The following is a 22,592-nucleotide window of genomic DNA, read 5'->3' on the forward strand; positions in this document are numbered from 1 at the left end:
TACTCATGTTATCAACTTTAGACGGATGAAAGGTTGAGCGAACCTGCTGGATTGAAACCTGTGGCCTTGAAGTTGAACACTGGTTTCTGGAGTGGATGCATAAGGCCCTTGAGCCACTATATCAAACATAAAATGGCACCTAAGATTTATGTATTGAAAAAAGAGAAATTGGTGGTTTGACCTTTAGAAATGATGGTTATAACCCAATACAGCTTTCTACTCTCTTCTGCCTTAAAAGGACAGCTACTGCCCCTCATTCACATAATTAAAGTCTGTGTTTTGCCAGCGCATAAACATCTTATAATCAGCGGTTTCAAAAAACTATGAGTGGTCTAATATCTCTGCTTACCTTTGCCAGAAAAGGTCATCATTCTTAGAGGCCATCTGAGACAAGTGTGGAGGCAAAAGACCACAGTTCTAATCTGGACTTGCTGTGTTGACTAAACTGCATGACCAAATTAGTAAATCTCCATGCCTCTGTTCCTTGAGCTGCAGAAATAGGGAGCACTCAAGTACAGTGAGAGACCACTGTTAAGTGGAGACCGTCATCTTCAACTTAACACGCTTCTAATACTTTTTGGGAGAGGAGAAGATGATGGCTCCAGATTGAGTACAGTGTTGCACAAATTTGCTGGCCATGCACCTACTGCTACTTAACCCCAAATTCACAGTTTCTTGTCCAAGTATGTTGCTTCCACTCACTGAGCATTCAGGACTTGGTCTGCAAACAACTGGTGTATGTTTTGTGAAGTGGAATGTGGTTTCGGTTACATAAATCATCAGAACCTCCTTAACTGATCTGTAAGGAAAGCAACACTCCAGAAGACTCACACTGGGCTTTTTCCATCCCTTAAAGCTTGGATAACTTACAGACCGGGTGAGCGAAAGGCTTATTATCACAGTGATTACAGTTTTATCCAGGCCATTGCTCTTTACAAACTATTGTAATATAGGACTCCACTAGGTAGGCTTTGCTGTGACCAAGGAATCTCTCACAATACACTGGTTTGTAAACAGACCAGTTATGACAGCAAACATGGCGTCCCAGGGACATGAAACCCTAAGCGGATCTGAATCCAAGAATGACCAGATATCATTTTAAAACAGGTTCCAAAACTCTTAAAACATTTTCTCTAACCGGATCAAAATATATTGCAAGGATAATTTAGATGGCTTGCACACTGCCACCCACTTTACACTAAGCACACAGTAAGTAAACTGTGAAGGGCATATTTGATGTGGGCTCCAAGTGAAAATTTTACACATTCTTCAGGTGCCAAGCATCTCTGTGCTGAAAACGATTTTAAATAAGGAATCTAAAAATAAAAAATATTAAGTCATCCTTTTATGTGGAAGGAAGCTGTTCATTGGTCAATCATTAACATAAACACGTTTTAAAAAATATTTTCTTCAATGACCCTGTTATAAAGTAATGAGTCAATTCCCTGGTTAGTTTTAAAAAGTTCATGATCCATTAAAAATACAGCAACACGATCCTTTTCTCTTTTCTTTGGAATGGTTGATTAACTGTTTGAAGTCAGTGACTTCATGAAGAGGGCATTCTTCTAATTTGAAAAATACAAAAGGGGGGGGGTGAGGTGCTTAGGGTGCATATTTGCTTCTGCTTCTCAAAGCATCTATTGAGCCATCACCTTTAATCCTGTCTGGGCAAGGTCTGTGCTTGGCTTCAGGTATCTGCTCTCAGGGTGACTTTGTAGATATTGATATCCTCCTCTTCCTTCCTATAGACCAGTTTCACGTTGAAATGTAAAGGGAGGAGTCGCTGGAAGAAGTCCACCGTGCCATGGCCCTGGCGCATCTTGGAGGACAGGTAGATGGCGGCACGCGAGCTGCACAGGTGTTGGAGGGTCCTGAGCAGGGCAGGATACGTGTCTTGGAGGTATACAATATCAGCTCCCAATATGAGGTCATAATCCCTGGGGAAATCTTCTTGGTCTTCTCCCCAACACAGAGCACACACCTGGGTCTTGGCGGAGCATGCCGGCGGCACATTGGCAGCAACATTTTGACGTATCTGTTTCAACGTCTTGGGAAGGTCTGTAATCGTCACATTGGCACCTAATGGGATTATGAAAGAGAGAAAGGGTTAAAAAAATTAAGAAACTTTAGTTATGTGTCGAAATATTTTTTTTATGTAGTTTCATGTGTTCAGTTGAAAGTTTGTTACATAATATCGTATTAGAAAAATAAAACAATGCAATATAAAAGAGGGTTAGCAATGAAAAACATCTTTGTTCTCTATGATGCTTCCTACCAAAGGTGCTGCCCTTTCCAAGTGCATATTTACAAAAAGGGGTGGTGAGGGACAGAGTCTCTGAATTAAGCAGAAAGCTCTCACCCAGTCAAAAGATCAGGGCTAGATCCAACACCGTTTTTTAGCTCACTGCACCATCCCAGTTTCAGAACCTGACTGTATGCAAATTAGTCTGTTCCTGTCCCAGTGCATGATGGGAACAGGACAAACCAAACTACAGAAGCCAATTCTTACACTGGGAAGGAAACAAGCTCCCGGGGACCGGTTTCTGGCATTACAGCCGTCTTCGGCCCGGTTTGCTTGAATCCTGATGGTGCAATGAGCAAGGGTCTCACATCTGAGAATACCCTTCCACGCTTAGGGTGGACAAAAATATTTACAAAAAGGGGTGGTGAGGGACAGAGTCTCTGAATTAAGCAGAAAGCTCTCACCCAGTCAAAAGATCAGGGCTAGATCCAACACCGTTTTTTAGCTCACTGCACCATCCCAGTTTCAGAACCTGACTGTATGCAAATTAGTCTGTTCCTGTCCCAGTGCATGATGGGAACAGGACAAACCAAACTACAGAAGCCAATTCTTACACTGGGAAGGAAACAAGCTCCCGGGGACCGGTTTCTGGCATTACAGCCGTCTTCGGCCCGGTTTGCTTGAATCCTGATGGTGCAATGAGCAAGGGTCTCACATCTGAGAATACCCTTCCACGCTAAGGGTGGACAAAAATATTTACAAAAAGGGGTGGTGAGGGACAGAGTCTCTGAATTAAGCCGAAAGCTCTCACCCAGTCAAAAGATCAGGGCTAGATCCAACACCGTTTTTTAGCTCACTGCACCATCCCAGTTTCAGAACCTGACTGTATACAAATTAGTCTGTTCCTGTCCCAGTGCATGATGGGAACAGGACAAACCAAACTACAGAAGCCAATTCTTACACTGGGAAGGAAACAAGCTCCCGGGGACCGGTTTCTGGCATTACAGCCGTCTTCGGCCCGGTTTGCTTGAATCCTGATGGTGCAATGAGCAAGGGTCTGACATCTGAGAATACCCTTCCACGCTTAGGGTGGACAAAAATGGGTGGTGAGGGACAGAGTCTCTGAATTAAGCAGAAAGCTCTCACCCAGTCAAAAGATCAGGGCTAGATCCAACACCGTTTTTTAGCTCACTGCACCATCCCAGTTTCAGAACCTGACTGTATGCAAATTAGTCTGTTCCTGTCCCAGTGCATGATGGGAACAGGACAAACCAAACTACAGAAGCCAATTCTTACACTGGGAAGGAAACAAGCTCCCGGGGACCGGTTTCTGGCATTACAGCCGTCTTCGGCCCGGTTTGCTTGAATCCTGATGGTGCAATGAGCAAGGGTTTCACATCTGAGAATACCCTTCCACGCTTAGGGTGGACAAAAATATTTACAAAAAGGGGTGGTGAGGGACAGAGTCTCTGAATTAAGCAGAAAGCTCTCACCCAGTCAAAAGATCAGGGCTAGAACCAACACCGTTTTTTAGCTCACTGCACCATCCCAGTTTCAGAACCTGACTGTATGCAAATTAGTCTGTTCCTGTCCCAGTGCATGATGGGAACAGGACAAACCAAACTACAGAAGCCAATTCTTACACTGGGAAGGAAACAAGCTCCCGGGGACCGGTTTCTGGCATTACAGCCGTCTTCGGCCCGGTTTGCTTGAATCCTGATGGTGCAATGAGCAAGGGTCTCACATCTGAGAATACCCTTCCACGCTTAGGGTGGACAAAAATATTTACAAAAAGGGGTGGTGAGGGACAGAGTCTCTGAATTAAGCAGAAAGCTCTCACCCAGTCAAAAGATCAGGGCTAGATCCAACACCGTTTTTTAGCTCACTGCTGGTCTGTTTAACTCAGACACTCTGTTCATCACCACCCCCTTTTCTAAATCGTTTTTGGCCACTATAGGTGTGGCAGGGTATACTCAGACATGAGTCTCTTTCTCACTGCTCCATCAGGATTCAAGCAAGCCGGGCCGAAGAAGGCTGAAATGCCAGAAACCGGTCCCCGGTAGCTTGTCTCCTTTCTGGTGAAGAATTGGCTTGGTAGTTTAGTCTGCCCTGTTCCCATGATGCACTGGGCCAGGGACAGACTGATTTGCATATAGCCAGGTTCTGAGCTGGGATGGGGCAGTGAGATAAATAACGGTGATGGATCAAGCCCTGATCTTTGGACTGGGTAAGAGTGGTCTGTTTAACTCAGACACTCTGTTCATCACCACCCCCTTTTCTAAATCGTTTTTGGCCACTATAGGTGTGGCAGGGTATACTCAGACATGAGTCCCTTTCTCACTGCTCCATCAGGATTCAAGCAAGCCGGGCCGAAGAAGGCTGAAATGCCAGAAACCGGTCCCCGGTAGCTTGTCTCCTTTCTGGTGAAGAATTGGCTTGGTAGTTTAGTCTGCCCTGTTCCCATGATGCACTGGGCCAGGGACAGACTGATTTGCATATAGCCAGGTTCTGAGCTGGGATGGGGCAGTGAGATAAATAACGGTGATGGATCAAGCCCTGATCTTTGGACTGGGTAAGAGTGGTCTGTTTAACTCAGACACTCTGTTCATCACCACCCCCTTTTCTAAATCGTTTTTGGCCACTATAGGTGTGGCAGGGTATACTCAGACATGAGTCCCTTTCTCACTGCTCCATCAGGATTCAAGCAAGCCGGGCCGAAGAAGGCTGAAATGCCAGAAACCGGTCCCCGGTAGCTTGTCTCCTTTCTGGTGAAGAATTGGCTTGGTAGTTTAGTCTGCCCTGTTCCCATGATGCACTGGGCCAGGGACAGACTGATTTGCATATAGCCAGGTTCTGAGCTGGGATGGGGCAGTGAGATAAATAACGGTGATGGATCAAGCCCTGATCTTTGGACTGGGTAAGAGTGGTCTGTTTAACTCAGACACTCTGTTCATCACCACCCCCTTTTCTAAATCGTTTTTGGCCACTATAGGTGTGGCAGGGTATACTCAGACATGAGTCCCTTTCTCACTGCTCCATCAGGATTCAAGCAAGCCGGGCCGAAGAAGGCTGAAATGCCAGAAACCGGTCCCCGGTAGCTTGTCTCCTTTCTGGTGAAGAATTGGCTTGGTAGTTTAGTCTGCCCTGTTCCCATGATGCACTGGGCCAGGGACAGACTGATTTGCATATAGCCAGGTTCTGAGCTGGGATGGGGCAGTGAGATAAATAACGGTGATGGATCAAGCCCTGATCTTTGGACTGGGTAAGAGTGGTCTGTTTAACTCAGACACTCTGTTCATCACCACCCCCTTTTCTAAATCGTTTTTGGCCACTATAGGTGTGGCAGGGTATACTCAGACATGAGTCCCTTTCTCACTGCTCCATCAGGATTCAAGCAAGCCGGGCCGAAGAAGGCTGAAATGCCAGAAACCGGTCCCCGGTAGCTTGTCTCCTTTCTGGTGAAGAATTGGCTTGGTAGTTTAGTCTGCCCTGTTCCCATGATGCACTGGGCCAGGGACAGACTGATTTGCATATAGCCAGGTTCTGAGCTGGGATGGGGCAGTGAGATAAATAACGGTGATGGATCAAGCCCTGATCTTTGGACTGGGTAAGAGTGGTCTGTTTAACTCAGACACTCTGTTCATCACCACCCCCTTTTCTAAATCGTTTTTGGCCACTATAGGTGTGGCAGGGTATACTCAGACATGAGTCCCTTTCTCACTGCTCCATCAGGATTCAAGCAAGCCGGGCCGAAGAAGGCTGAAATGCCAGAAACCGGTCCCCGGTAGCTTGTCTCCTTTCTGGTGAAGAATTGGCTTGGTAGTTTAGTCTGCCCTGTTCCCATGATGCACTGGGCCAGGGACAGACTGATTTGCATATAGCCAGGTTCTGAGCTGGGATGGGGCAGTGAGATAAATAACGGTGATGGATCAAGCCCTGATCTTTGGACTGGGTAAGAGTGGCCTGTTTAACTCAGACACTCTGTTCATCACCACCCCCTTTTCTAAATCGCCCTTTCCAAGTGCTGCATCGTGGGGTAAGGAACAGCCCACGAGTCGGTTGAAGAGCAAATAATCACTTTACTTGCAGATTAGTAAATCCAATTTAGCAAGCCCACCAACCAGCGTCCCAACAGCTCAGACACTAGTACGCCAACTGTCAGTCAAGGAACTCTTTATTCGAATGGTGCAGGGATGCTGGAAGGTCATCATGTTCCTAACATTCCTAAACTGGTAATTAAAGCACATCCAAAGAACCCCAGATACAGCACCTCCCCCCCCCTTGAACAGATAACGCAAAAAGAGCACAGACGAGAGAAAAACAATATAATATAACAATGGCAATAAAATATAGAATAAGTACAGCATACATGTCACTCCAGTTAGTACATGCAATACACCTGTAGAATGCTTGATTTCTTGGAGGCCTGACCACTCCTTGCAACAGCGTGTTCCCCATTATCAACACTTTCATACACAATAGCAGCATTGGATGCAGGGTTCTGCATCACACTTAGAGATTGTCCATGCAATAGCGCAGGAATATCATACAATGTGTTATACAATACAGGAAACATCAAAGTATCATCATGTTTCAACATCCTCTTAGTCATGACTGACTTTTGAAAATCATCAAGCGCAACCAAGTTCCTAATAGCCCACCAGAGGCTAATTTGACAGAAGACTGTGCCACCTTAACAACTTGAAAAGGACCATTGAACGAAAACCCAGCTTTGGACTTCGTAGGTCTCATGTTCTTAAGCAGAAACCAACACCCTACTCTTAGCTTCTCCCTTTACAATGTTTTCCATCAAAATAACTTTTTTTTTTAATAATCAACTTTATTGGATTTTCAAAGCACAAAAAAAATCATTGGCAGCAGGTTAATCATAATTGAGAGGAGCATGGCGTTGTACACAGGCTACCCGGCCAAGTCGGGTACTGCAGATCAAATATTCATTGCAGATACATAAAATTAGACAGATGATCACAGTGGCAGCAGATTAAACAATTTACCCCACACTTTTCCAAATAACTCCGGACAGCCCGGGCCTCGAAGAGAGACTCCTCCTGCATCCCACATCAGTCCACTCCCCTCCTCCTCTTCTGCACCGTCGGCGCCTTAGCTTGGGACCAAAGCTCCGCAATATCTCTTTTTGCCACCGCAACAGCCGTCCCCAGAAAGAGCTTCTCTGCCCTGGAGCCATCTAGGCCGTCGAACACCCCAGCAGCATACGTCTCGGGTCATAGGGAACCTCCCATCCCAGGGCCTGCGTAAGTTCAAGTTCAAGTTCAACCCCTCTCCAAAACTGTGCTAAAGCCAGGCATTGCCATACCATGTGATAGAAGTCAGATGGCGCAGCGTTACAGCACGTACATGCTGGGAATGATCTCATACGGGCCCGGAATAGGCGCAGCGGAGTGAGGTGGACTACATGCAAGTAATAAAGTTGCACCAGGTGCAACTTTGAGGACGTGGTCAGGGTTTTGGGCACCATAAGGAGATCTCGCCAGTCTGCCTCCTCTAGGGAGCCCAACCTTCCCTACCATCAAGCCCTGAGCCGGTCTAGGGATGAGGGTCCATTGTTAACTAGCGACCGGTATATGCGGGACACCTCTCCCCTCCCCAGATTCCCCCTCATCACCTGAGCCTCAGCAGGCTGAACTATGGAAAAGAGGTTAAGGGCACTTCACTGTTGCAGGTCAGCAAAGGATCAAATGTGGTTTCCCACCCATACGTCTCCAAGCAACGAGATTCCGACAAGATCCCAGCGGCGTAACCCCTGTAGGGACGAGACCTCACATAGCCAGGCCCAGCTCCAGAGCGGTGTTTGTCGAGTGAGCTTATGGTTCCTCCGCACATAGTGCAGGGGTGTGCGCCAAGCCATGAGCACCGTTCTCGTGACAGGGGGTAGGGCCTGTGGCACCGGGCTAGCGTATGGGAAGGACTTGATTTGCGCGAAGTCCGTCATGACAAGTTCCACTCGGTATGCCGGGTCGGAGCAGCCGCCCGAAAACCAGTCACGAATCATGATAAGCCTCATGGCCAAGTAGGAGAGGTGGAGATTGGTCACTCGCACGCCTCCTTCAAAGGGGGGGGATACGACAATGCGCCAGGGATAGACGAGGCCTTCTGACCAGAGAAACCGGGTAAGGACGCCGTCCAGTACCCGGAACCAACTCCCTGGGAGGTGGATGGTGATCTGCAAAATGTAAAGGAAGCGGAGGAGAATCATCATTTTAAAGAGCGCACTCCTACCCAGGAGATTAAAGGGGAAGGGCCTGCCATCTCTTGAGGTCGGACTTCATCCGGGTAACCAAAGGCGCGACATTCAAAGCCCATTCAAGCTCTGGCAAAAGGGTGATCCAGACGCTCAGGTATTTGAACGATTGCCTCCGTATGGGAATATTTGTCTGCCAGTCAAAGCAGGCCCGGGAGGAATGTAAAGGGACCAAAGTTGATTTTGCCGGGTTGAGCCGGAGTCCGGAGACCCGTTCAAAAGCAGAGAGGACCTCCAGGCATCTGGTCCCAGAACTGTCTGGGTCCGCCAGATAAAGCAGGACGTTGTCCGCATAAAGGGCTATCTTGTCAACCTGGCTCGAGTCCCAGGCCCAACCTCTGATGAGTGGAGTATGCCGGATGAGCGCTGCCAGGGGCTCCATCACCAGCGCGAACAAGAGGGGTGAGAGCAGGCACCCCTGTCGCGTGCCCCTGGATTGGGAATGTCTCAGAAAGCTCGCCGTTGATGAGAACATGGGCTCTGGGGTTGGTATAAAGGACCCTGACCAGGTGGCGGAAGGGAAGGCCATCCTCTCCAGCACATCCTCAAGGTACGTCTAGTCCACCGTATCAAAGGCCTTCTCAAAATCAATGAACAGCAACGCCAGATACGGGGTTAGGCGACCACGGTGGGCCATAGCCCAGTGGAGGCGACGGATGCAGTGACGAGAACCCCTGGCCGGCATGAACCTGCATTGGTCGGGGTGGACCAAGTCCTGTAGAAGGGGTCTGTGTGCCTGGGCTATGACAGTAGCGAAGATCTTGAGCTCCGTGTTAATCAGCGAGATTGGGCAATAGTCCGCACAGTCCAGGGAGGGCGGCTGCGTTTTTGGAATGTCCACTATGGTGGACATGTCAGATTCAGGTGGGAAGGATCCAGCCTCCGCCACATGGTTGAAGAGTTCCACTAAGTGGGGAACCAGGATCTCGCGAAAGGTCGCGTAGTGCTCCTGGGGGTAACCGTCCGGACCAGGCGTCTTACCGGGGTGCAAAAGTGATATTGCCTCGAATTTCCTCTGGGGTGAAGGGGTGGTCCAACGCCTCCGCAGTCTCCTGAGGGAGACACGGCAGCCGGGCACCGGTCCTCTCCAGCCACTCCGCCAGCAGAGCGCCAGGAGGGAGAGTAGCGTATAAGGTCGCGTAGTTATCAGCAAAAGTTTGTGCTATAGCTGAAGATTTCCCCGGTAGCCGAGCGGATCTCAGGGATAATGCGGTTGATCGTGGGATAGGACACTAGATTGTGTAGGAGCTTGCCATTTTTGTAACCCCACCCGTAGATACGCGACACCGAACGCCAGAGAATTTTCACGGATTACAATGAGATCCGGCGAATCTCCTCGCAGACCACTGCCAATTGCCGAGAGGGGCCCCCACGACCGTTCGCCAGCTGGGTTCTTTCCAGCTGTGCTGCCTGAACTTCCAGCCATACAATTTGGGCTGTCTGCTCCACCTGTTGCGCGGAGACCAGTCCTCTGGCCAACCCCCGGACAACAGCCATGCCGGCCTCCCACAGTGTCCCCGGTAAGGGAACCGAGCCCATATAAGTGGAATAGTAGTGACGCAGTTCCTGCCCAAGTGATTTGACGATCTTGGAGTCCTGCAGAAACCAGGCTTTCAACCGCCAAGTCGCCCACGGACCCGCAGAGGAGGACCCAAGACGGAGGGAGACGGGCAAGTGATCCGAGATCCCCCTGGGCAGGATCGCGGTCCCAGAGACCAGTTGGCAGTCCGTGGCAGGCAGCAAGAGGAGATCTATACGGAGTGGGTATGATGGGCCGCCAACGTGTGGGTGAATTGTTCCATAAGAGGGTTCCAGACCCTCCATATGTCACAAAGGCCCAGGGCCAGAGACCAACTCGAGAAGGCCCTCACGGAGGCGAGATGGGTTCCCCGTCGCATCACGCAGGGGTTGCAGGACGGCGTTAAAACCCCCCCCGACCACTGTGAGGCCCTGCGGAAAGGAGGAGAAGACCTGCGTAAGATGCCGAAGGGTTGAGGGCAGTAGCGCAGGTAGACTATAAGTGCAGAGGAGGTTCATGGGGCGTCCCTCAATCGTTCCTGAAACGGCCACATATCGGCCCTGTTCATCGGTCTCTGCTCTAGTCAGGGCAAAGGGAAACCCTTTTCTAATAGGATAGCCACCCCTCGGGAACCCCGAGCAAATCCAGAATGCCAGACCCTGTCAAACCCATATTGGGCTAGGAAATTGCATTGTGTACCCAGGAGGTGCGTCTCCTGGAGAAACAGGATGTCCGGCGTGTGGCGGTGGGCTGCGCGAAGGACAGCCGTGCGCTTGATTCGATCAAGGAGGCCATTGACGTTCCAGGAAAGGATATGGATAGGCCTATTGAGGGCGCTCGCCATCTAAAAGAGTGATGTGTGGAAGGGCGGATATAGACGTGGGACCGTTCCAGCCCTGGGGGTACCCACTCGGGCCCAGGACCTAGGGGAAAAGGCATGTGAAGTGGTGATCTGCTTGTCAACTGCGAGGACAACTAGGGAATCAAACTGCATGTGAGAACAGGGCCGGGGCTCCTGGGGGGGGGGGGGGGTTTAGGAGCAAGAGAACGGTAAGCCAGCTCCAACGCGAACCAGGGGGAGAGTTTCTCTTTGGGCATCCAGGAGCGGATCCAGGCCTCAATGAAGGTGTCGGTGCGGCCCTTCTCCACCCCCCTCCGGAAAACCCAGGAGGCGCAGGTTGTTTCTCCGTGCCCTTTTTTGGCATCTTCGGACCTGCGGTGTAACTCTGAGGTCTGCATCTGAAGGCAGGCCACCTGGGATTTGAGGGCTCCCACGTCGTCCTCCACCGTGGAGATACGCGACTCCGTTTCCGCGATACACTTCGTGGCATTTCGGAGGTCTTGCTGAATTAGGGCCACGTCCATCCTCACTTCCCCGATCTTGCTTTCCACCGAGGCCTGGGACGCGCTTATCGCCTGCAGGATGGTGGAGAGATCTACCTCGGTGGTCCCAGGGGCAGGCGGGGGCCTGGCCACTGGGTCTCGGTCTGACTTGGTGAATTGGTCCATCCTTGTTTGGGTGGGGGGGGGGGGGGATGGGGGTCTGAGTGTTGCGGTTCCTGCCCATGTCCCTGAAGAATAAAAGAGGCGGGGCAGGCGCGTGTGTGCCAACCGACACGATGGCCGATGCACCCCCACACCAACCCCAGCGCAGCACCTGGCCCGTAGACAGCGGGGAGGTACAGGCCCTCCCAAAAGCAAGCCCGGGGCACGTCTGGGAGCCCCCGTGGCCATGAAAGTCGGTACACCACGCAGCTCCGGTAACGGGAGAGCCACGCTGCGCAGAGGTTCCAGTGGCCCGCCCCCAGGAACTGCAAGACAGTCACGGGCCAACTGCCCCACGTATCCAAAGAAGCAAGCAGCACCGCACACCCCGGCACCGCGTTTCCAAGGCACCCAGCAGCAGACAAGAGGGAACACAGCGAAAGTCTCACACATGTGTTGGGTGGGACGTGCAGGATTTACCTCAGTCCACATAAGGCCTCCAGTCCCAGGCAGCAGGTCAGCAACAGCCTCCCGGGGAAGGCATGAGATCAGCCAGGCCGCAGAGGGCAAATCGTGGGCCCCAGCCGTCCACCACCCTCCAAAGCAGAGTGACAAGCGCCACACCAAAGCAAGGGAATGTCCGCCCCAGCGCCCAGTCACCGTGACCGTCCTCCCGGCCGCACCAACAGGCAGACGGGGTGGGGGGCAGCGCGGCACGGCCCGCCACCCAACGTGGTGGGCGACACACCCCCTTACACCGGCCGCGGCGCAGCTACCGCGGGTCACAGCGGCAGCAGCGCCTCGGGTGACCAGCAGCGCCACATGTCGCCCAGGACAGGGCGCCCATCAATCCCAGCGTGTCTAGGGCCGAGGACGGCCAGATGCCACACGCCCGCCAGCGAAGGTCCACAGAGGGGGGCAGGGGCCAGCCTCCAATACAGAGCGGGCAGCACGGGAGTCAGTCCAGGCTAGCGTAGGCGGGGACACCACCCCGAAGCCTCCCAATCTGGGAGTCAATCAGGAGCCGAGGCCTCATTCTCCTGGGGGGTCCGCTGCAACAACGCCTCGGGCCAGCGAGGAGCTTACTCCACCCGGGGCGGGAGAAGGATTTGATGAAGGCCGGAGGGAAGCCCAACCCCACCGTCCGCAATCACAACAAATAGAGGCCCCACTCACCGGGTCACCGTCGCCGGCAGGGGTCCAGGTCGCCTCCCGCGCTGGAGACCACACGCAGGGCACACAAGCCACATCCGTCTCCCGTTGTCCCCAGGGCGCCACCTCCAGGAGCGGGCTGTCCACCACCGCTCCGGGCTCCAGACGTCACCCGGTCCACCACAGCAGGGCAGTCACATAAAGCAGGGGCACACAGCGCTTCAGGGCTGCCGGGCAGAGTCTGCAGACCCATGAACGAGGGCCGCCATCTTAGGCGCGCCAGGCCGCAGGAAGGATGGCGGCCTGTTGGAGCACAGAGGGACCGGGCAGCCCCACAGAAGAAAACCGGAGCAGGGAAGTCAGCCAGGGAGCCGCAGCGGGTGTGTACAGGGTCCAATGGCAGCTGTAGTCGGGCAGATTGAAGGCGGATGACGGAGGGGGTCCGGAGCACTCTTAGAGTGCGACCGCCATCTTGATGCCTCAAGCCACGCCCCCAAAATAACTTTTAATCTTATCTTGAGCAACTTTAACATTAGCTCTAACTTTCTCAAGATTACAAGCATCTTGTTTCTGCTTTCCTTCCTTCTGTACAAAAGAGGATATGTCCATCAACCATCCAGGAACCAATACTGTTCCTACCCCTTAATATGGTAAAGGGAGCAACACCTGTAACACTAGGAAATGCCCAGATTTTGCTTCTTATAAAATCTTGCACATTTTAACCATAAGTGAGAGTGTGTATGCCCTCTTCGAAAAACTTGTTTACCATTTCCACAGCAAATCTGACGTTAAACTTGTATACTTGTAATTTAGACAGCACTTGTATTAACCTCGAAGATGCAGCAGACAACCCTTGCTTGCTCAGCGGATAACAATGATTTGTGAGATATGCAAAGAGTAAAATGAGTTCCCCACGCTTAAGTTTTAAACTTTTCAATTGAAAATGCACATGCCAAGGCCTCCCTTTCGATAGTACTATACTTCCTTTCCACCTTAGATAGTACTCCGCAGGCAAAGGCAATAGTGTGCTCAGTACCAATTTTCTGGCAAAAAACGGCACCCAATGCCACAGCACTGGCATCAGCTATAATAATATATTCATGACCACTGATTAAAGTTTTCAAAGCCGGTACTTCAGAAAAAAAATTCTTGAACTTTAAGAACACATTTTGTTCCTTAGTTTCCCCCCAAAACTTTTCATTTTTCCTCAACAATCTCTTTAGTGTTTCCATGACAGTGCTATAGTATTCCACGAATCTTAAATCGTAGTTCCACAATCCTATGAATGAGAAGAACTCATCCATGTTTTTTGGGCAGGACACCTCCCTCAATACCTTGATGAGATCCTCTTTAGATTCAATACCATCAGAAGTAATGATGTGTCCTAAATACTTTACAAAATCAGTCAGGAATGTTCATTTATCTCTTGAAAATGTCTTGTGGGTTATTCCTTATCCCAGGGTATCACTGCCATGAAGGCTGGCTCCCGATCAATGGGCTCATTGTGCGTGGAGAGACGCTCTTCTTTTTTGCCAATATGTCGTGGGATAACGAGTAAATAAAGACCTTTTTTGCAGATGAATAAATCCAATGGAGCGGGCCCAACAACCAGCATCCCAACAGCTGTATTAATCATTCGCCGACTGTCCCAGTCAACAAACACCTATTCAAATACAGCGAGAATGCTGAAAGGTTGTCATGTTCCTAACATTCCTAAAGAAGTATCTATACAACTTCCAAAGACACCCAGGTACAATATGCTGTTATAACGTTATATGTGCCGGAAAATGTACACTTGTATGCTATGTTAAGTCATGAGTGAACAACAACATAGAATTTCTAAAACTACACACGAGAGGGTCCAGTTTGAGGTCAGTTGGACCCTCTCCTCACTGCTGTGTCGGATGCCGATAGCGTTCTTCTGGTATGCTACCATACATGTTATTTATTTCTTGCAAGTCTACATATTTTCTTAGGTGTTGTTACAACTCAATCGATTGCCCTTAGTTTGCCTGTCCTCCTCTGGGTATTCCCGTCGCTGACGAAATTCAGGAAGGATCTCAAAACCTGGCTCTTCGACTAAACCTTAGCACCCATAAAGCCCTGCAGTCCCTCCAAATCCCCACCGCCTTGAGACCCTCACGGGTGAGTAGTCGCACCTAACACTGATTAATTTGACTGACCTGGCAAGGCTTTATTGGCCGTGTCAGAAGCAGACACCAGAAGCGAATGCTAAACTCTGTCAGCCAATTTGCTGCCTACGTGAATTAAACATAGTAAATGAAAGGGCAAAATACTGGATTCATAAATGTGGATGGCGAGGATGGATGCCGGAAGACAAACTCTTCTGAGATGGTGGTCTTGTTTCTTTAAAGTTTCTGGCGGGCTAGAATTTATTTTGTTAAGAACACATTCTTAGTCCCACTGATGATGTAGTTTGCCATGCAGCTCTCTCCAATAATACCCCAAATTGTGTTTTCCTGTCTGCACATAATGTATATATTTTTTATATCCTGTACCCACAGTTCTTCTACCTTTACGACTTTAAATGATGTGTTATTATTTCCCACTTTAATGATGCTCAATCTACCCTACATAAATACTAAAAGGGACAATTAGCCCTTCCCAAATGTTTGTTTGGAACCTACAGATTACAGTAGGTGTAAGTGTAGATTGCTTAACTCACTGAACCACCTTTGGCACATTTTCCCTCCTCTCATTACCAATGAGCTCTGTAGCAAGTCAAATTCATAAACAAGAGAAATACCAGGCCAATCCAGTCTCTAAATGTAGGGGCATATTTGCAATAGAAGCGGTGGAGCCTCCTTGGCTTAACGCCGCACTCCATCACTTCTAGAACGCAGGGCTGCACCATATTTACAACAATATGGTGCAGCCCTACGTTTCCTGCTGCGCCTGCGCTAAATTTAGCAGCCTAGCACCATTGCAGGCACCCTTGCACCATAGTGCAAGAGTGTCTGTGTTTCAGGGGAAAATTGTTTATGTGCAGGAAGGTCCCTTCCTGCACATAAACAATCTTTAAATGTAATTTCTATGTATGCTGCTTAATTCAGCACATATAGAAGTAGCAAAATGTCTTTTTTTTATGATTGTTTATGTGCAGGAATGGACACCATCCTGCACATAAACAATCAACAGCACACATGGAAACAGCAAAAATAAGGAGAAAGTAAAATGTTCTGCTCATTGAGTAAGGGTAAGACCAGGTTTTCTTTGGTCTTAATTTTGTCCCTGTCGCATATTTGTGCCACCCGTGTAAATATGGGGCAGCGTCAAAATCAATGGGTGTTGCAGCGGAACACCCACCACAACACCCATTGCCCTCCCCTTTCACGCGAAGTATAATGCGAAAAGGTGCCTTATTTAAAAGGCAGCGCTAAGTGGCTTAACGCTGCCTTGGAAATAAGGAAAAGCCCATATCTCCACTACAACGTCGTGAAAAGTGGCACTGTGGTTGCGATATGAGCTTGTAAATATGCTCCTTAGTGTTTTAATTTGGCTTGATGTCCTCACATGTTGTTCTTCCGTCAGTATTTTTTTTCTCCCAGTTACCACAGTGTAAGTCTTTTTGCTTTATTTTCTGTTGTCATCTCTCATTTCTCCCACTGAAAGTTGTTCCAGGCAACAAATGGTCCTTCTGTGAAATCAAGACCACCCCCTCACCCCTGCCCCAAATCGAAAAAATACACAGAAAAAAAAAAAAAAGCTGGACACTCAGGTCGAAAAGTTGAACAAAAGTAACACACTAACACGTTTAGAGTCACAATTTTCAATTTGGTAAATAAAACATTTAATATTCATGCCTGGGAGATGTGTGGTGCAGCGGCCAGAGCGGCTGACTCCGGGGCGCTGGGTTCACAGTTCGATCCCCGGCACCAGCTCAGCATGTGACTCTGGGCAATAGCTCAATTAATCGCCCCTGACTGCCCCCAGCACCTTGAAACCCTTAAGGGGGTGACATGTTTGCGCTTTACAAATAGGAATTATTATGCCCGCCACATGTCTATGTGCGGAAAAAATATTATGCAAAAAAGACAAAATTATGAAGAAATTTAGGGAGGTTGAAATTTATAATGTCTCCAAATAATAGAGTACACAGAAAAACAAGCATTTGCAATGCAACAGCTCTCAAATTTACGCTAGACATATTGCATTGCAAATGGTAGGCATCACGGACAACGGGCGGGCAGGGAGGGAGAAGGCACAGACAACGGGGTGGAGGGTGGGGAGGGAGATAGCAGACAACGGGAGGGAGGGCGGGAGGAGAAGGCACAGACAACGGAAGGAAGGGCGGGGAGGAGAAGGCACAGACAACGGAAGGAAGAGCGGGGAGGAGAAAGCACAGACAACTGAAGGAAGGGCGGGGAGGAGAAAGCACAGACAACGGAAGGAAGGGCGGGGAGGAGAAGGCACAGACAACGGAAGGAAGGGCGGGGAGGAGAAGGCACAGACAACGGAAGGAAGGGCGGGGAGGAGAAGGCACAGACAACGGAAGGAAGGGCGGGGAGGAGAGGGCACAGACAACGGAAGGAAGGGCGGGGAGGAGAGGGCACAGACAACGGAAGGAAGGGCGGGGAGGAGAGGGCACAGACAACGGAAGGAAGGGCGGGGAGGAGAGGGCACAGACAACGGAAGGAAGGGCGGGGAGGAGAGGGCACACAACACGGAAGGAAGGGCGGGGAGGAGAAGGCACACAACACAGAAGGAAGGGCGCGGAGGAGAAGGCACAGACAACGGAAGGAAGGGCGGGGAGGAGAAGGCACAGACAACGGAAGGAAGGGCGGGGAGGAGAAGGCACAGACAACGGAAGGAAGGGCAGGGAGGAGAAGGCACAGACAACAGAAGGAAGGGCAGGGAGGAGATGGCACAGACAACGGAAGGAAGGGCAGGGGAGAAGGCACTGTGTCATTAATTTTAAATCTGAAAGTCCTAGGCGGCATCATTTTTTCACCCCAGATCAAGACACTAATCTCCAAAGAAAAAGTATCTGCTACCTTCCAGTACACTTACACCTTAATCAATTAATCAAATGTAAAAAAGGGAACGAATTACTTATTGCCAAGCCAGATTTTTAGCCGATTCCTAAAATCAAGATGAATGATGGTAGACCTAAGGATGAGGGGCTGACTATGCTGGAGCTGAGCAACTTGAACAGCTCGCCCACCAGTCTGTGATTTGTTAAACCGAGTTATATTAGGCAAGTTACCATTAGGGGGCCAGAGGAGTCTATGAGGAGCATAGTGTTATAATTTGTTTGGGCAGCCTGAAAAAAAGCCCTGTGAGCCATGCATAAAGCCTTAAACACGATACGCCTGTGAACAAGAGCTACTAGAAACCAGCCAATGCTGCTGCAGTGGGGCTCCACGTGGTAAGGACAAGGCTAACTTTGCTGCAGTGGACTGAATCCTGGATAGTTGGTTAATAAGGTAAAGATGGGCTCCCAGGATAGGACGTTCCGTAGTCCGGTCTACTCAGTATGCCACTATGCACTATTACCAGGTGCCAGCGAGTGGAAAGTAGAGACCGAATTTTATGCAAGAGTGCCATCAGAGAAAAGCAGGAGGTGGACAATATGTTAACATGGGACACAAGCGAGACATTTCAATCCATTTGCAGCCCCAGGTTCTGAACAGAGGGTGATACAACTGGGGCAGAATTGCCCACCAAGGGCCAAACACCACTGGGCAAAAATTGCCTAGGTTTTCCTACACGGAAGAACGTGATTTCAGATTTTGTGCTATTTATTTCTTTTTATAAACAATTGTATTGAGTTCATGCAATTGTGATATTACATTTGGGTAAATTGACACCCTAGCAATTATGAAATCTTATGAAAGGAAATTTGGACTCTTGGGGTGGTGTGATCAAAAAATAAGGGTTAATTGGGTGCCTGCTGCATTAGTAGCTAAGATTAAGGCATGTGATCTTATCAGAAGGGCTAGTGATCTCATAAGCACCGAAAAACGTGGGGCTCAGGGCAGAACCCAGAGGTACTACGATTGACTGGTTTAAAAACAGAACGATACAGTGGTAGGTGTATTGCCTGTAACCTGCCCTATAAGTATGATTTGCGCCATGTTAAGGCCAGCCTTTTAACTCCCATCTCTGCCAACCTGGACATAAGGACTGACAGTGTCAAAAGTTGAGGACAGGACCAGCAGCACCAGTGCTACCCAAAGACCCATGTCCACTGCCAACCACCACTGTGGTCATGGCCACCTCAGTCCCATGTCACGGCCAGAAGCAGCATTGCGCCTTGTCCAAAAGCGAATGATCATCCAGTTGTGCTGATATTCTTGTTAACATATTTTTCCTGAATTTTACCTGAAAACAGCAGGAGTCATTAAAGTCGGTAAATACTTAGGTAAGTGGGATAGGATGTGGCTATCTTTAGCAGAGGTAGGATATGGGCTTATTACAGCCTGCTGGAACTAGCTGTTTGCAATAAATATTTGAGAACAGTCAGAAGAGGGACGGTTAACTGATCGACCAATACCTTCCAGTATTTGGGAGCAAGTGGGTCCAGCGGAGACCCTGACAAAGACAGAATACACAATTTGAGAGAAAGTCTGTAGTTGTGGGCAAAATTAGATCATCAGTCTACCTCCGCCTTATGGAATCCTAAGAGGTAAAATAATAAGGAATACGGGTAGGGTGGTGCAAATTAGGAGTAGAAGAGTGGAATTTTGAGTGTGTACATCAGATGTTGCCAAGAGGCTGGTTTTATTGAAATATTTTACGATCTTCATGTAGTCAGTTTCAAAGGCTTGAGATGAGATATGATGTGTGTAATTCTAATTTGTAACCGGTTCTTTCTGGGCCATAGTTTGTGCTGAGTCTCCAATATTGAAAAAAAAAATAATAATACATTTTAAATGAAGAAAAGTACAGGCTGATCTCTTAAAAACAGCGTCCTTCTGTTGTTCCACGCTAGGAAAGAAGTGGTTTACATTACCTAATAAAATCGCCAAGATTCCCACAATGCCGGTTCCAGCTCCCAGTTCAATGACCTTTTTCCCCCGGAAATCAAACTTCTGCTCCTCAAAGTAGTCACAGAGAGCGATAGCCTGCAACAAAAACCAGTCAAGAGTTAGTGATGGAGAAGCCTTTTCAGGACTGGCATTTTTTTTCTAGAATTCTAACACCAGATGGAAGCTGTGTTACCCCGCTAAATTTCAAACACTGACCATCAGTTTACATGAAGAGAACAGGAAAACAACCCACTAAGTTTTATTAATGCATTCTAAGTTTAGATCTTCCGTAGAGTGCCTCGCGCTTGGTGCCCATCTGTTTTTTTTATTAAAATGTATTTATTGACATTTTCCAATTACATACAGGATATGTTATAGCACACGTTATAATACGGCAAACAATAATAGGATACGGCCAAGCAACCCCCTAACATTTGTAGGAACAAAAAAAGGGGACTGTGTTCAGGATAAAAAGGCCCCAATACAGGCAAAGTCTGTCAGTCCTTACGTTCCAATCGACAGTGGCACTGTACAATGCAAGATCCCAGTTGGAACGCAGGGAGAGCAGAAACAGCATGTCTTTATCCATTCAACAATACCAGTTACCAGACAACCCTTCTGTTGGTAATAATAGAACTCCCAACCAAACCCTCCCACGGTAGCGCCCATGCATTGGATTGAACACATCTCGTGTGATGTCCTGACTGATGTGCTTAGTCTAGATCTAATAAACCCTCCAAGCTTGTGCTCATCGGTGTTCAATATTAATACATATATACCTGGAGGTAGCCTCCGACCAGTCTCCTACACGTGTATGATGTACTCTACAGAAAAAAGGTCGAGTATGTGAAAATAGGTCAACACAAGCTTCCCCGCCCATGTCTGGCAGCAGTAAACAAATTACAATGAAACTAAACGGCGCAGTTAATGCAATGATACAATGTCGCCATCCGTCGGCGAGCTGCTTGTACTGCAAGCATTGTACCAAGATCGTTTCCGGTGCGTAGTGGGGCTAATGTTTACGTGTCACACACAAAACTCGAATGTAGTGTTTAATGCATACTTTATTAAATAAAATTAAAAAAAGATATTCAGTAGACCTGGATCTGTAATATTTGTAACTTTTTCGGAGCATTTGCAACATACACGTTAAAAGTAAATAAAAATGCACCAATCCCAAACACGCCTTTTACTTACAATTATAAGTTAATAAATGGTAGCAACTTGGTAAAAGGCGATCTACTATCTTCTCAAATACCTCTACAACACCTGCTGCACCGAGAAGTTGCATCGCATCTTCACTATTGTGCAACAGATCACGATCGAGCTAAATGCTGCACGCAGTTCGACAGCTAAACGTAACGAATAACACTTGCCTAAATGTTTCTCTTTGACAAGATTTTCATAGTTGCTAAGACCTGCTTTCAGCACCTGAGCTAACGAAACGCAAGCACACTCCAAATTCCGATTCACGTACGCACGGAACTGCTTCCCTATAAATTATATAATGCACTATATTACATCTCTTCCTAGTGTGACTCTACAACTTTTACATTTGCAATTTTTTTCTGTTTGTATCTTTTATGCAACTAAGTCCTTATGTATCGCAACTGGTTCTTATGTAAAGCGCTCACACCTTCGGGTAATGTCCGCGCTATAGAAAATCGCATTAAATAAATAAATAAATAAAAAAAATCCCGTGGGCACTTTTCCCCGAACGCTGCACGTCCGCTGCAGATGCACCCCTTTGCACTGGCGCCACGCTCACTTTGCACCAGCGTCCGTGCACACCTCCATTCCCTCTCAGCCCTCACCGCCTCCCAGACCGGAGCCGCCACCCCCAGGCGGGCCCCGTAGTTCTGGGTAATCCTCAGCTCCCGACCGCAGTACTGAAACCGGCTCTCGTCGCTGTAGGACTCGGAGAAGAGGCCGACCTCTTCCCGCGGAAACACCTCCTCCATGCCTGGCGCTGTTTACGTTTATCAACGATCCCATTGAATACGTGTCCCGCTGCCGTCTGAAAACAGGCCCCGCCCCTACACAAACAGGCAGAAGCAGCGGATCTCAGAGTGTTGGGTCTGCCAAATGTTCTGAATGTGCTCTTCTCATGGAGTAAACGTAGAGCAGTTCCGGTGTTGTGTAATATGTGGTATCGCCACGGTATCCTGTATCCCCTGCTCCTTCGAAACTCAGCCCGGGCAGGTTCAGACAGAAGCAGCTGATCACCGCTCGGGCTTAGTTAGGTGATACACGATTCAACAGAATGACAAACTCGGCTCTGGCGATAAATCACCTGAAACTTTTGCACGAAGAGAGACAGACAGAAATAAATAGAATGAATCGTAATGGCAATAGCAATTAAGTTAATAAACATTGTGAAATCAAAGAAACTATTGCTGAAGCATATCGAACCGTAACAAAATAACATGAGGGAAAGAGAATAAAAACTGGCATGGGTTCAAATAAGGGGAAAAATAATATCAAAACGAGCGAAAGATTAAAGGGTAAAGGTAAAAAAAAGCAATGAAAAAAGCATAGAATTAAAATGGGGTGTCGCACGCCCCCTTGCATAAGAAGACACAGGAGTCGGAGCTTCAGGGTCACACTTCTTTATTACCCTGCTACCAGCATTCAACTAACTTCAACTTCCCTAGTTCCGGTTCCTGTTTCCCGTTTCCTGTTTCCCCCGCCCCTTCCTACTCGCCTGCCCTGTCCCTGGACAGAGGTCAGGCATAACGATATGACACCTCCCCCTTTTGTACAAAGTCTTACTGTCTCTTATATCTCTTCGATGAGTCGTGCTGGCCTCTTAGCTTTTCTTCTCGGGCGGCTCAGTTGCTCTGGTGCCCTGGCGTGATGATCCGTGTTGTTGTCAGATCTCTCGGGCTGTAGTGACTGTGATGAAGCGGGCATCAGAAAATA

At 48.7% G+C, this 22,592-nt stretch overlaps 1 protein-coding gene across 1 annotated transcript; it reads right to left on the reverse strand.

The window, feature by feature from the left end:
- Positions 1-1,497: 1,497 nt before the first annotated feature.
- EEF1AKMT3 (EEF1A lysine methyltransferase 3) lies at positions 1,498-21,861 on the reverse strand. The gene is made up of 3 exons (XM_086962047.1): positions 21,485-21,861; positions 19,655-19,766; positions 1,498-2,079 (listed from the first exon to the last, which is right to left on the reverse strand). The coding sequence occupies exons 1-3, from the start codon at positions 21,629-21,631 to the stop codon at positions 1,688-1,690; spliced, it is 651 nt and encodes a 216-aa protein (XP_086818173.1). The 5' UTR covers positions 21,632-21,861; the 3' UTR covers positions 1,498-1,687.
- Positions 21,862-22,592: the final 731 nt, after the last annotated feature.

This window comes from Lissotriton vulgaris, chromosome 3_1 (genome assembly GCF_964263255.1).
Source record: "Lissotriton vulgaris chromosome 3_1, aLisVul1.2, whole genome shotgun sequence".
NCBI lineage: Eukaryota > Metazoa > Chordata > Amphibia > Caudata > Salamandridae > Lissotriton > Lissotriton vulgaris.

Coding starts and splice junctions, on each gene's coding strand:
- EEF1AKMT3 (XM_086962047.1), bottom strand. CDS start 21,631: ATGGAGGAGGTGTTTCCGCGGGAAGAGGTCGGCCTCTTCTCCGAGTCC. Junction 19,767..21,484: donor CGGCTCCGGTCTGGGAGGCG/GTGAGGGCTGAG, acceptor TTTTTGTTGCAG/GCTATCGCTCTCTGTGACTA. Junction 2,080..19,654: donor AATCTTGGCGATTTTATTAG/GTAATGTAAACC, acceptor TAATCCCATTAG/GTGCCAATGTGACGATTACA.